Source organism: Emys orbicularis, chromosome 8 (assembly GCF_028017835.1).
Source record: "Emys orbicularis isolate rEmyOrb1 chromosome 8, rEmyOrb1.hap1, whole genome shotgun sequence".
Taxonomy (NCBI): Eukaryota; Metazoa; Chordata; order Testudines; family Emydidae; genus Emys; species Emys orbicularis.
The window spans coordinates 61,397,890-61,412,671 of NC_088690.1; the positions used below are offsets into that span (position 1 = coordinate 61,397,890).

The window sequence follows — 14,782 nt, forward strand, 5'->3', positions numbered from 1 at the left end:
ATTTACATTAATTCTTATGGGGAAATTGGATTCGCTTAACATCATTTCACTTAGTCGCATTTTTCAGAAACATAATGACCATGTTAAGTGAGGAGTTACTGTACTTGAGTAGTGCTTGTCAGTCACTCACAGTGGAATACACAAAGAGGCCAGTACTTGAAGGAGAAGAGAAAGTTACTTTACTGTAACTGAAGATTCTTCTAGATGTGTGGTCCGTATTCCACTACCTGCTCTCTTCCCCTCTGCTTTGGCTCATTCTTGGATTCACCATACAGAAGAAACTGGAGAGGCACTTTGTCTGCTCCGTTCTTTATCACCTGGGTTGGAGGCATGAGAGGAGAGTGAGGGTGCATGCACAGACCAATGGACAATGCTTTCAAAAATTCAACTCTGGGCCCATGGAGCACATGCATATGCCCAGTGGAATACAGATAAGGGCCACATGCACCTTGAAGAACCTCCAGTTAGCATAAAGTAAGTAATTTTCTCTCTTTCTGAGTCCCAGTAACAAAAGATATAAATCAGAACGTTCACTCTGATTTCATGCTATTGTTACAAATGTCTGACAAATCAAACTACACCTCTCTCCTCATCTGTTATAATTGTAACTGTTTGAGGTCTGAGATAAGGTTTGCATGAGTTACAGGCATGTTGCAGTATGTAGGGGCTTGGGGTATATTTTGGAGATAAAAATGATTGTTCCTGTGGGGGCAGAAATTGTGCCATTGGTGATATTCTATGGGTGTCGCAGAATATGGGAGATTTTCCCCTTACTTGTTGCTTCCTGAATTATAAGGGTTTGGGTGACTTGGGATGTGCCCTGAAGCAATATTAGCTGCTTTTAACCAGTTTTTGTCTATGGGAATATATTGATTAGCATATGCATACTAGATTGGCATGTTACTCACTTGTGATTAAGCTATCAGAGGTTAGTGCTAATAAAACCTCTATACTACACCATCATGGAGTCTTCATATACCACTTACTGCAATAAAAAAATCTGAGTTAAGTATTTTTTTTTTCTTATCCTGCTGTTTGGCATTATTACACCAAGTTCCAATATTTCAGGACTCTGATGGAGAGAGGAATTATGATACATTTTAGAAACTACCCAGATATTTTATTCACAATGGAACAAATGTAATGTCTTAGGACCTACTGGGTCGAGAAGGGCTGTGGTCTTGTGCAGCACTTGGAAATTTCCCTTTTCTAGAGGTATAAACCTTCCATTTCTAGTTCTGATGGGTTGTGAGATGCTGAAGGCTTGCATTGTTAAAAGTAGTCCCAGTGGTGATAACTTAATGGTCTGTGTGCAATTGAATCAGTCAAAGATATGTAGTAAATGAAACTATCACCGCCAATTTGTAGGCATGGGGATGGGTGGAAAATATATTTGAATTGTACAAGAAACTTTGGGGCAGGAACTGCACCTATACCTAGAACAGTGGGGCCTGATCCTAGTCATGGGTTCTGGATGCAACCATACTATAAATATTTAATATTACTATAAAACCCTGAGGCATAATGAAGACAGGACAATACTGGGAGATCCAAAGAACTGAGTTAACTTGTTTTTCCCCACTTCCTTGGATAGTGATGGGATAGAGGAGCTTGATGTGGGGTAGTGTTTGTGGAGGATACAAGTGAGTCAGTAAGAAGAATTTGAATGAGGAGAGGCATGGAAGCCTTTTGCAGTGGGATGGGAAGGTCATTTTGTGCATTGAGGGCAAAGAGAAAGAAGACATGAAGGGTGGAGTTAGTGGAAAAAGGGCTGTTGAGGCTGGTTTTATTTGTGGGTTAAAGGGAACACGATAAATGAGATCAGAGATGTTAACCCTGCCCAGAACCTGTGCAGAGGCTTGAGGGCAGACTGAGAAATAGGGGATGCAGTGGAGGGATTTAAAAATAAGTGACATCTCATAAACAAGAGGTTAATTTTAGCTGCTGAGGTTTAGATGGACTAGAGGTGAGTGCCATACTCTCAGGGAACCTAGAGGAGGAGGTCACAATATTCAACGCAGGAGGTAAGCGCATGGACAAGTATTTTCACTAGCAGGGCAGAAAGGAAGGAACAGATTGTGGCTATATTGTAGAGGAAGAAACATCTGATAATGTCCTGGATGTGTGGGGATAAGAAATCAAAGATGGCCCAGGGTTATGAGAATGAGTGAAGTGGAGGAAAGTGATATTGACAGCAGCATTGGAGAAAAGAATAACCTTGTTGGGATAGTTTTTTGTGCAGCCTAGTCACCCATTTGACAGGCTTCAATCTAATGTGATACTTTCACTAGTTCACTTTGAGCAAGACATGAAATCAGGTAAAACCTCCTTGAGTTCATCAAGTATGTTATAGGAGAGTTGTAAGTATCACACTAAGGAATCACAATTCAAATTGGGGTCCCCTGTCTTATGGTAACATTCTGACTTTTCTGTACTGATGATTGCAGGTCAACAGACAGTCAGCTGAAGCTGTGGAATGTAGGGAAACCACACTGCCTGCGCTCTTTCAAGGGTCACATCAATGAGAAGAATTTTGTAGGTCTGGCGTCCAATGGAGACTACATCGCCTGTGGTGAGTAGAGCATCCACCCAAAAATGTTTGCATGGCTCCTCAGGGCTTGCACTACTTCTAATGAAAAGTATGCATAAAAATGAACTCTGTACTTGAGACATCTTAGAAAATACAGGATTATTCTTAGCCTCTCCCCTCAGCCTTTGCCCTAGAGAATAGTATAAAAAGTAGTAGCCATACGGCAGTGTGCACTTACTCCAGTTCTGGCCTAACTTACATGATTTGCTTTAACCACCAGACTTTCACTGAAAAGTCCACAGGTAAGTTCACAGTCTCTACATAGCTGGCATGAATATGACATACGTCTTTTTAAAAACAATAATTAAACTAAAAAATCCCTAAAAGTCCTTTTAGGGAAGGTCAGGATTCTATACCAGTTGGATGATCCCGGGGGTGGACAGTCTTGTGTGTCATTTAGCACAGCACTCTGCATAGACAAACCAGTCCAGTTCCCTGTATTCAGACAGCTTTCTAGAAGACCAAATAAATCCTTTTAAAACCACAACTAGCTTCCACAGAGGAGATTTCTCTCTTCCTACTGTTAAAACTGACAGTCAGACCTACGTAAGTCTGCATCTCCTGCTGCAGTGCACAACGGTGGACTCACCTCTCTGGGATAGTTAAACCAATTATTGCTGGATTAGGAGTTGAAACAATTCCAACACTGGTGAAAAGATCCCCCTAAATGTTGCTGCTGTGCTGCCATCTCCCATCTGAGTTCCACTGACATCTGTGCAATTTGCACATGGGGTCTTTAATTATGCTCCATGCCTTTTCAAGTCTGCCAAAGTTATGGAACAAGGTTAAAGTCTTACCAAAACAGTGTTGTAATTGTGTATTGATTCCCTTGTAATTATAACATAGTAACGTGGACATCCACCCTGTAGTGATCCTGTACTCTAGTTGCAGCAGCTATCAGTGATCGGAGGTAGAGGTGGCAATTAAACTCGCAGGAAGTAGGCTGAAATAATTCTCTACACTCTCACTAAAAGATCTAAAAAGCCTTGCTTATCAGGGGTCCATTTCTAGAACTTATTTTATTGATTTGCTTGTATTTATAGGAAGCGAAAATAACTCCCTCTACCTGTACTACAAGGGCCTCTCAAAGACACTTCTGACTTTTAAATTTGACACAGTCAAAAGCGTCCTGGACAAGGACCGGAAAGAGGATGATACAAATGAGTTTGTCAGTGCTGTGTGCTGGAGGGCACTGCCAGATGGGGTAAGTTTTCTGCTTATTTTTACCAAGATTGCTTCTGGGTGAATATTTTATGTTAATTTAAGATGGTGTTATTGAAGGTTTGGCTCCACTTTTGTTTTTTCCCAGTTATATTCCAAGGTGTGTGTGTGTGTATATATGTGTCTGTGTATATATATCTATATATTTAAAAAAAAAATATGGAACTGCAGTGTAGTAGTTGTTAAAATTGGGAAATTCAAAAGATTGTGGTACTCACAAAGAGTTTGTGCATTTAAAATCTCAACCATAGTGATGCATTAATGCAGTTTTTTGGCATTTAATTTCCTTGTTTCATTTTTATATGAATTTTGTATATGATCACGTTCAAGTCAATTCACCATGCGTGTTTAAATGTTATCTCATCTATATGGGATTTCACACCCTAATACATGTCTGAGATAAGCACCAGCTACATTATCTCAGTTACTATTTCAATTAACTTTGTTCCAAATATACAGAGTGCATGCTTCTCTTGTAGTGTACCCACTGCATTTTCAGTGTGTTTCTCACACTAAAGCTTATGACTATTGAAAAATATGCTGATTTTGAGCTGGAGTGTTTAAAAAGAGCTTTCTAAAGTTGCATGTAAAAAACACCTCTGTAAACTTACTCATGTGCACAAGTGTTTTCAGATGAGGTCCTTAATTGGGGGCGGGGGGATTCATTCTTGGGTATTTCAAATAGCTAAATGGAATTTTTATAAACTTGTGAAGAGAGCATTTGGACTGAGAACAAACCTGAGAAATTGCAGCCTGAAAGGTAATATTTTTAGCAAGTTAACAACTGCTTATCTGTGTTTACGGTATACTGGAAGTGCCCTCACAATCATAAATAGCATGAGACTATTTCAAATAAATGGTCCTGAACCAAGCCCCCCAAACTAAAACTTTCTAGTGTTGAGAGAATTTGGATCTGGATCTGAACTTTGTATCTCTAACTTTAAAGTCAAAGGGAAAAATAGGCTGCTTTAATTGTAAGGATACCAATAGGGCTAATATTCTTTTGGTTCATAAGCAAGGTTTTGAGGTGACTTTCTTATGTAGATAAATGGATGCGAAGTCTCAAGTGGACAATAGAAACTACGTGACTTTCAACCTAGATCTCCACTAGTGAAAGCCTTGAAGTAACCCACTGCATCCATAAGCTTCCCTTTCACCTTTCTTTTCTTTGCTGCAATATTTCCAGCCAGCCTGTCCTCTGACTACAATGTACACCTTTGCTCCAGACAATAGGGATCAATTGTGCCCTTTTGATTACTTCTCCTTACCTTTTCCTCTGATTCTCATTGCTCTCGATCTCTCCCACTTCTATCGTGCTTTTAGTCTAAGTGGCACTCTAACGTAAGCAGCTGAAAAACTGTTGAACAGAGTTGTACTACTAGAGTATTCAACACAACTCAAATGCAAAATTTTATGTAACAAATGTATCATAAAGTAACAATAAAATCGGCTCAATAAAGGGTGCGCTCAACAATTATTACAATAGTTAGAGCTCACTCTGGCATTCAGTCTGTCACCATTCTTGAGAAGCCTAATTTTGTCTGTCATTAGTTCCCACATTTCTCCCTAGGTTTTGTTTTAAATTACCATATTTTTCTCCTGTGGCAACCAGAGCATCACCTTCTGGTTTGGAAAGAGAGCTATGAAAAGCTGCATGTGGCTAGAGAGCCACATGCTGAGTTTTTCTGCTTCAACATTATACCTCTGAATGTAGTACCTCCCATGCTTCTCTACATACTGCACTTGCACTGTTTCGTGAGTCAGCCAGCAATGTGATTTGCTTTTTACCAGGAGGCCCTCGTGTATCTTTTTTTTATAGTACATCCAGCTATCACTGAGCTAAGTGCTATTCCTTCTGAATGTACCCACACATGCTTATTTTCAAACACAAGTCACTTGCCATGGTGCAGTGGATCTTGCTCAAACCTCACTAGTGCACTTGGTGTGTTGGTTTATTGTACTGCAGAGAGAGAGATTCAGAAAGCTGGTCTACATCCACAATACCCCTTTCAAGGAGAATGTTTCCTTATTCTTCACTCCCTTACATTTTCTTGTGATGTCATGCTCTTTTTTCTAAGGAGACTTCAGACCTACGTGAGCGCCCCTGGAAGATGGCATGTGTTTTAATGAATCATGGAATATGCTTGGAAGAGGAGATGGTATTGTGGCAGTCTCCCCAGTATGGGATTCAAGAAGTTCTATTCCTGGCTTTGCCACAGACTTTCTGTGACCTTGAGGAAGTCTCTTACTCTCTGCTTCCGTATCCCTATCTATAAAACTTACTCTACCTACCTCACATGAGTGTTCAGACTTAGCTTGCTTATATTTGTAAACTGCTTCTTCAAATGAAGGGCAGCATAGAAATACAGTGTATTAACTTTGCCTCAGGATTCCCCAACGTAACCCAGAGTTGATTGTTTCCCTGTAGTGTTGCTGTGGACCGTTCTCTAACTCAGTAGCCTTACCAACTGAGAAGAGAGGAACAAGTTTAAGTTCTGATGCTTTCCAGATAAGTATCTGTATCCACTTAAAGTGCAAAATCTGAGATCCAAGAAGAATAAAAACCCTTCAGATAGTTAAAACGCCCACAGAAGTTGCTGCTTCTTTGCCTTGTCCTGTTAGTCGGGGTTGGCAGCTTTTGTTCTATGGCTCCAGGCATTCCTGTCAAGTGCATCTTCCAAGGTGACACCGACCTTCTTCATGTCCTCCTTCGGCATCTCAAACCACCTTTTTCTGGGTCTTCCTTATGGTATTTGTCCTGTAACTACTCGTTCTTGTACCCTCTTGCCAACATATCTCGCACCTCACTGTCTCAGCTGGCCTAGCCATCTCAATTGATACTCCCTCAGCTTTTCTATGATGGGGGCTACCTGCATTGTGACTCGTACCATTTCATGTTGTATCTCTCAGCCCTTGTCTTACCCAGCATCCACCTGAGCAATCTCATTTCCGCAGTGTGAAGTTGTTCTCTCTTCCTCATTGGCTGGCATTCTAACCCATACATCACGGCTGGCCTAATTTGCTTGGCACATTTTTGTGTCAGAGAATTCCCATCAACTCCCTCCATTTGAACCAAGTGCTTTTCATGTGATTCCTAACATCTGCATCCGCTTTCCCATCAGTTCCCACTGAAACTAACGGAAATAAATTAATTTACGCTTCCTTCTGATGTAAGGGATTCGAGAGAGTGTGTGTGTGTGTGTGTGTGTGTGTGTGTGTGTGTGTAAGGAATCCTTTGAATCATCATTGGAGCCCTGAGCTTCTTTCTGTTCCCTCTTGAGATCCTCTGTCACAGCTATCATCTTTCCATCTGAAGAGGGCTGGACATGGTGTTTCTTCTGCATCTGTCAATACCAATCCATAGTTGGCCAGATTGATCAAGACCATTCCTCTCCCAAAAAGCTGAGCGCAGTGTTCCCTGCCAGAGCACTGCCTCTGAGACACTAGAGTGGCAGAAAATTGTACATTTTGGTAATAGCGGTAATAGTTTGTATTAAACATACAGTAGTTAGTATACTACTACTTTGGTCTTGTACCATGCCTTTTGGAGATCTTAAACACTTTAGATAAATCAGTGAACTAATTCTCTGAGCACTTGTTTTGGTAAGTATACTCACCTTTTATAGATGGGTAAATTGAGTCACAGAGATTCTAATATGCACATTTTCTAAAGTGGCTTTCAGTTGAAGTTGGTGGGAGCTGCTGATGCTCAGCAACTCTGAAAATTGGTAGGCCACCTAAAATTAGAAGCCAGTCTAGAAAATTTTTACCCACAATGAGTTGCACAATAAGTTAATGGCAGAATCAGGGATATGCTCCAGAACTTCTGACCCTGTCATCTGCCCTAAACACATACCTCTAACTAACTTCTAAGCTGAGAGGTTTATAATGTACATGCCTGGCTCTAAGAAGTCTCTGCTTAACAGAAGAAAAAAATACTCCCTAAAACACTGGCAAGACAGCCAGCTTGATGTAAAACTTCAATTCTGGTATTGGAGTTGTTAATAAATTCTGCTGTTCTATTAGAGTGTAAACACCATAAGAAAACTAGTGGAAACACACATGGCTTTCTTACCGAGGGAAAGGAAATGAAGTATTACTTCTAGAACAATGCTAGGCAAGCAGAAATGTCTGTCTTCTTAAAATGCATGTATGTGGGGGAGAGTCAATTTAAGGTGTTTGTCTGCGATAGACAATTGGAATGTAGGTAGTTCCCTGAGGAGAACCTCTTGTACTTGGTTTCTCCTTATTCTCCTGCATGATATTTCCACGCCTCCTGAGAGGTAGACACCCTTCACTCTGACCTGGCTTGTTACGTTCAGAGTTAAAGGTGCACCTCGTACATCTGCTGCTCCATTACCTCTTAAATAACCCTCCTCCCTTCCACTGCAGTTGGCGTTTCTCAGAAGGGAGCTATTGGGAGAGCAGGTTTAGCATTGGCTGCTCCCTGGACAGCAGAAAAGGTATTATTGCTGAACACAGAAGCAATTTGATTATGTAGATTAAGCAGGGCTCAATCTATCATAATCGCTGTAAAGAAGCCATTTAATTTTGTGCCTGTTTGCATGAGTGTTCATTACCACAGATAAGCAGGTTAGCTTGGGAAAGACTTTCCAAGCAGAAATATCAGGACTTTGATAAGCAGCAAGGAGATGCAGATAAGAGAAGAATATGCTAGGTAAATTAGCCTAAGCAAAGGTTTGTATCTTTTTAAAGACAAAAAAGAAAAATATATTGACAATAGCATTGTGCATTTTTGTTTTAAATTAGGTCTTTCAGTTCTCTTAACTGGAGAAGCTGTGGGACTATATACTGTACTTTGTTTAAAGGTCATCTGACATTTGGGTGGAATGCTTTTAATTGTGTATTCACTAGATGATAGAGAAGTCGCTTTGCAGCTTTGTAAAAACATCTTGAAGAGCTGAGATGCAGACTGGGCGAATAGAAAACTGGTCTGTGTTCCTGTCTAAGGGTTGTTCTTCAAATCAGTGGTAGTTTAGCAGTCTGGGAAGCTAACATCTAACCACCAATGAGAGGCACAGGAACTGACTTTTTAGGAGGTCTCAAGGCTCATTTAGATGCTGTTATATGACACAAGTGTCTCCATATCCATCTCCCTCCCTGCACCACTACTGTATTATCTCTGGGGGACTTCTGGTAAGATTGTAGTTGTCCCCTACAGAAGGTAAAACAGGTCGCAAGTTTGTGTGGCAGGTCCCTTTACCCAAGTTGTTCCATGAAACATTAGAGAAATGATTTCCCACTAGCCACTCTGACCAAGATAGCAAACTCCCATGGACTCCTTACTCTGAATTTCAGGTTACTCTGTTCTAGGTTTTATAAACAACTCTTCAGAAAGGGTCGTGTTGCACAACTTTTTGGATTGCTACTTCAGGAAACCAGCTTTCCTTTCTTTAGCCAAAATTACAACAGTTGACAATCCTGTTACCATTAACAGTCATCTTATTTCTATGTAGCATCTCAGATTTCAGTTCTCTAAATGTCATTAAAAATTAATAAAATTAATTACATGTTCTTTAAAAACATGTAATTATTCTACAGTAAACCTTCATTTACTTATTTTCTAACAACTACTTTCCATGGGTTATCCATTTTGTTTCTCACAGAATGAATAAATATGGTACACATGAGCTAGCTAGTACACATGGGACTTCGATAATTTACAATCGGCAAATTGACTCCCTTTTGCTGGATTCATTGCAGTTCTTAGCTATTAATTAATTTGGAAGAGTTATTAATATTAACCTGAAACTTCCCTTGCTATTCCCAAATAACCAAACCCTTACTCTAATCTAAAACAACCTGCCCTGATTTTAATTGTAGTTCTGTTAATCTGAAATCTTAGTTTCAGTTAAGATTTCCAAAAATTCAAAGGATTTTCTTTTTCACTCCACTTAACTGTGGTCTGTTGCAAAAACTGGGGTTTAAAATAATCTCAAGACACTTAGCAGTTTTGATTTACAAATTAAACCAGTATTTTTCATGCAGAATTCTCAAATGGAGTTGTTTAGATGGTAATTAAAACTTATCTAGAAAGTAACCTGAAATTTGTGTGTGGGAGGTACTCACAATACAATACCAGAACTGTACTGTCCTTTGGCCTCTCAATGAGATCCTGTCTCCGGGTGATCACTGGCAGTAGTACTTGCTGTCCCATTCCAAGCATCTCTGTGAGGGCCTCTGCCATTCCCTGCTTTATCCAAGTTTCTCCTCTCCTACTCACAACTGTTGAGTCATTATCATAGGTTACACTTCTCACAAGTCTGCCTTCACTTTATCCTGACGTTGCTGGTCAAACCTAATCATGCACTCTCTGATCTTTTGCTGCTCTGCGTTCTAGATCTTCACTCCCAGGCTGCCTTGCATCTCCTTCGTACAGCCACAAGAGGGCTGGTGTTTGGCTCCCTCTTCACTCTTCTGGTTGAAATACATAATTAACAGTTTATCAAGGTTGTGGCAACCTGAGAATCCTTTCCCAGAAAAATGAGGTATGCTTAAATGTGCTCAGAGTTCCTCTGCCTTTGCCTAGAATTTCTTCAAATGCTTCGCTCCTCCTTGTGGAGTTTGCCTGCTTTGGAGTTTAGACCTGCTGAGAAGCTGACTTGTCAACATGATGGCTCCCAGCTCTTCTCTGCTGCACTCTTTTCTCTCTGGCCACATCAAGTTCTTTCTAGTTGTGTTTAAAACCCCAACAACTTTTCATCCTTTCACTCAAGCAGATTCCTCTACTTTTTGCTTAGCACCTTGCAGCAAGCTATTGTTACTGCATTTTATTTCATTCCATTCTGTTTTCCTCAAGCCTCTTAAAGGAGCTATGCAAGTCTTGTCAATCTCATTTTCTTAAACAGAGAATGTTAAATCTTTATTTTTTAAATCTAACCCAGAGCAGCATAAAATACACTTGGTTTGTAAAGTTCCTAGATTGGAAATGTAATAGTATGTGTAACATTTCCACATGTCTGTTGCTGAAAGGGTATAATTTTGTGCATAAAGTAATTCCATGAGGCATGTTCTTGTCTTCAGGGAAACTCAGTGAGGTGTGTGTATTTGTATATAATGCATGTTAAATTTGTACAATGCAAATATACTTTTAGAGATATTCGTTCTTGGATTCCGCTTTTTACATGAAAAGAGAGAATTAAGCAAAGAAAATACCCAGCTGAATGTAGCAACTCTTTATTCATCATTACCGCCCTAGGAGTCCAACTATTGAGAGCTACGTGAGAAAATTATACTCTATTATTAGTGGCTCACTTGCTATCTTAAAATTTCAGTGTTTTGACACCTTAGTCCTTATGCAAGACCCTCTAGATAATGTGATTATGCAAATTACAGGATTTAGAAGGATTTTATTTTTTATCCCTTTTATGAAAAAAAATCTCCAGTATTTTTTCATTTATTCTCTCCCCGGGCCCAGGAACCTTTTGAGGCTTCTCCTGTAAAGGTGATACTTGCTGACATGAATGGGTCTCAGAACTGCCACAAATTCCCCATCCACTGCTATTCGGTGTATGCAGGGATAAGTCGTGTCAGGAGACCATACATTTCAATCTTTCCTCTTCCTCTGGGGCTAACCATTTTACTACTAAAATTGACATCTCTTCCCCATCTCCAGTGCAATTGGAGAAACTGTATCGCAGCGTTTTTGTTGTTCCAGGTTTCCGTCTGGTTTGAGGACCGCTAGTTGATGCAATAATGCATCATTTTTAATCCTTCCTTTCCTAGATTCAGATTAAGTGTTCTTATACTCCTGTGTCAATTGATTGACCACACTGATGCTATTGTTCAGCACTAAAAGGCCTATTCTTCCCCACTGCCTCCGCTGCAGTGCTCTGAAATCACTCTAGCTTGGATTTGAGAATAGTCTTATCAAAGGAATGGGTCCTGTTATTTCCTCTTGGGTTCCAAGTCTATTTTCACAAACTTAATCTAAAGTCTTTTTTCCCTTCTTAAAAAAAGAAGGGGACAGGGGACATTTTTAAGCTTGACCTTTATAAATTGCCTAGGGGTCTTTTGTGAGTTTAAAAGAGATATCAAAGTTGAAGGGTTTTTTTGAACTGAGGCAACATTTACACCAGCAAACTACTTAGCTGTCATTCATCACCAGTGCATGTCCAGCAATGCTAATCATTAGATAGGCCAGAAGCATTTTTATCAGTCATCTGTTTTTCAGTCATTAATGACTGGCATAGTGGTAGAAATCTGAGAACTGTCAACATTACTTTTCAGCCATTGAGCCCACTGGTAGAGTTGCAGTGAGTGTACATTATATTTCACTGCTAATGTAACCAAGGTGTTAGTGTTCCTGTTATTTCCTGAACTTGAGACATGCGAACTTGCACAGCAAGAATCGTATTGTTACAGTATTCATTGTGAATGGGGACACAAAGAAATACCTCTGCACAGTTCTTGTTAAATTTGTGAGTAGAAGTTTCTCTTCTGCTGGATCTCTGGTATTTTAATAAGAAGCAATTAATTATTAAACAGAATGTGGTTAAAGCACGGTCTCTTTTGTGCTTTAACTATTATAAAATAAAGGTTAGAATTAAACCACAAAAGCCAGGAAATTCAGAGATGAGACCAACTCTGTCCTTAATTCCCCATTGTACCATTGTATTACAAGACATAATATACCACTTTAGTTTGTGTAGTCTTTCACATAAAATGTGTTCCAAACTATTTTTATTAATATCAGATACTTATTTTACAGTAGCATCCAGGGCCAGAGTCAAGTTCAGAGCCCTCTTGTGTTAGGCACTGTATACATAGAATCATAGAATATCAGGGTTGGAAGGGACCTCAGGAGGTCATCTAGTCCAACCCCCTGCTCAAAGCAGGACCAATTCCCAACTAAATCATCCCAGCCAGGGCTTTGTCAAGCCTGACCTTAAAAACCTCTAAGGAAGGAGATTCCACCACCTCCCTAGGTAACCCATTCCAGTGCTTCACCACCCTCCTAGTGAAAAAGTTTTTCCTAATATCCAACCTAAACCTCCCCAACTGCAACTTGAGACCATTACTCCTTGTTCTGTCATCAGGTACCACTGAGAACAGTCTAGATCCATCCTCTTTGGAACCCCCTTCAGGTAGTTGAAAGCAGCTATCAAATCCCCCCTCATTCTTCTCTTCTGCAGACTAAACAATCCCAGTTCCCTCAGCCTCTCCTCATAAGTCATGTGCTCCAGCCCCCTAATCATTTTTGTTGCCCTCTGCTGGACTCTTTCCAATTTTTCCACATCCTTCTTGTAGTGTGGGGCCCAAAACTGGACACCGTACTCCAGATGAGGCCTCACCAATGTCGAATAGAAGGGAATGATCACGTCCCTCGATCTGCTGGCAATGCCCCTACTTATACAGCCGAAAATGCCATTAGCCTTCTTGGCAACAAGGGCACACTGTTGACTCATATCCAGCTTCTCATCCACTGTAACCCCTAGGTCCTTTTCTGCAGAACTGCTTCCTAGCCATTCGGTCCCTAGTCTGTAACAGTGCATGGGATTCTTCCGTCCTAAGTGCAGGACTCTGCACTTGTCCTTGTTGAACCTCATCAGGTTTCTTTTGGCCCAATCCTCTAATTTGTCTAGGTCCCTCTGTAGCCTGTTCCTACCCTCCAGTGTATCTACGACTCCTCCCAGTTTAGTGTCATCTGTAAACTTGCTGAGAGTGCAGTCCACGCCATCCTCCAGATCATTAATGAAGATATTGAACAAAACCGGCCCCAGGACCGACCCCTGGGGCACTCCACTTGAAACCGGCTGCCAACTAGACATGGAGCCGTTGATCACTACCCATTGAGCCCGACGATCTAGCCAGCTTTCTATCCACCTTATAGTCCATTCATCCAACCCATACTTCTTTAACTTGGTGGCAAGAATACTGTGGGAGACCGTATCAAAAGCTTTGCTAAAGTCAAGGAATAACACATCCACTGCTTTCCCCTCATCCACAGAGTCCGTTATCTCCTCATAGAAGGCAGTTAGGTTAGTCAAGCATGACTTGCCCTTGGTGAATCCATGCTGACTGTTCCTGATCACTTTCCTCTCCTCTAAGTGCTTCAGAATTGATTCCTTGATTCCATCTGGAAGTGTGCACAGTCTCAACCCCAAAGAGTTTACAAATGTTAGTTTTAAAGACAACTGTCAATTCCACCGCCTTCCCAGGAGAATTTCCACGAGGCTCCCTGCTCCCAGACGGTTGGTATACACCCTGATAGGTTTTAATTATTTAATTAATACCTTAATTATAAAGGCATCATGAAGTTTGGATTTCAGGTAAACATCCAGAAGTTCCGATACTTGTCGGAAGCTTTGGAGGCTCTCTCCCCCGTGCCCCAGATTTCCCCCAACCGTTTGTCTTTATATGGGTGGAGAGATTTGTTACTCTCTCCCTCAGCAACCTTCAGGCAGCATCCTCCCATAATCTGTATGAAAGGAGCCCACAGGTTTCCCTCATGGAAATGGAGTATGTTTGATGTCTCCCCATTCCTTAAGTCACCTCTTCCTGTGATGTGGTCCCCCTTTCTGCATCACCATCTCTGTTCCTCTCAGCCCTGATATGGAGATTCTAGGGTGGAATGGAAAACTGCCCCCTCCAAAACAATGCATCTCTGCAGGTGCCAGCCAGGATGTGTGGGCACTCTGCCTACTCTCCTTGCATCTACTCCCTGGGTCGCATGCTCCAGCAAAGGGCAAACTCGGGGTCGAGTCAAGGTAAAGGCTAGGTGGGCAGCCTCTAGCCTTCTGCCTTCTTCTTGTATCACTCACATTTTTATTTTTAAGTAACTGAGCCCATGGCTCTGGTTGGGACTGAGTGCCCCTTGGCTAATGCTTAAAACTTCTGGGCAGTCCTGGCCAACCTCTGGACATTTGGAAAATATAGTTGCCATGTTTTAATAAAGGGAGACAAAGAAATTGGCATATACCAGGGCGAAAATGTCCTCTCCCTAAGATT

At 41.0% G+C, this 14,782-nt stretch overlaps 1 protein-coding gene across 2 annotated transcripts in view; it reads left to right on the forward strand.

Moving 5' to 3' along the window:
- COP1 (COP1 E3 ubiquitin ligase) overlaps window positions 1-14,782 on the forward strand; it is a 196,561-nt gene that overhangs the window by 143,091 nt on the left and 38,688 nt on the right. For both annotated transcript variants that reach the window (XM_065409149.1, XM_065409150.1), the window contains exons 16-17: window positions 2,448-2,572; window positions 3,634-3,794. In XM_065409149.1, the coding sequence (XP_065265221.1) occupies window positions 2,448-2,572; window positions 3,634-3,794 (286 nt within the window). The remainder of the gene's footprint in view (window positions 1-2,447; window positions 2,573-3,633; window positions 3,795-14,782) is intronic.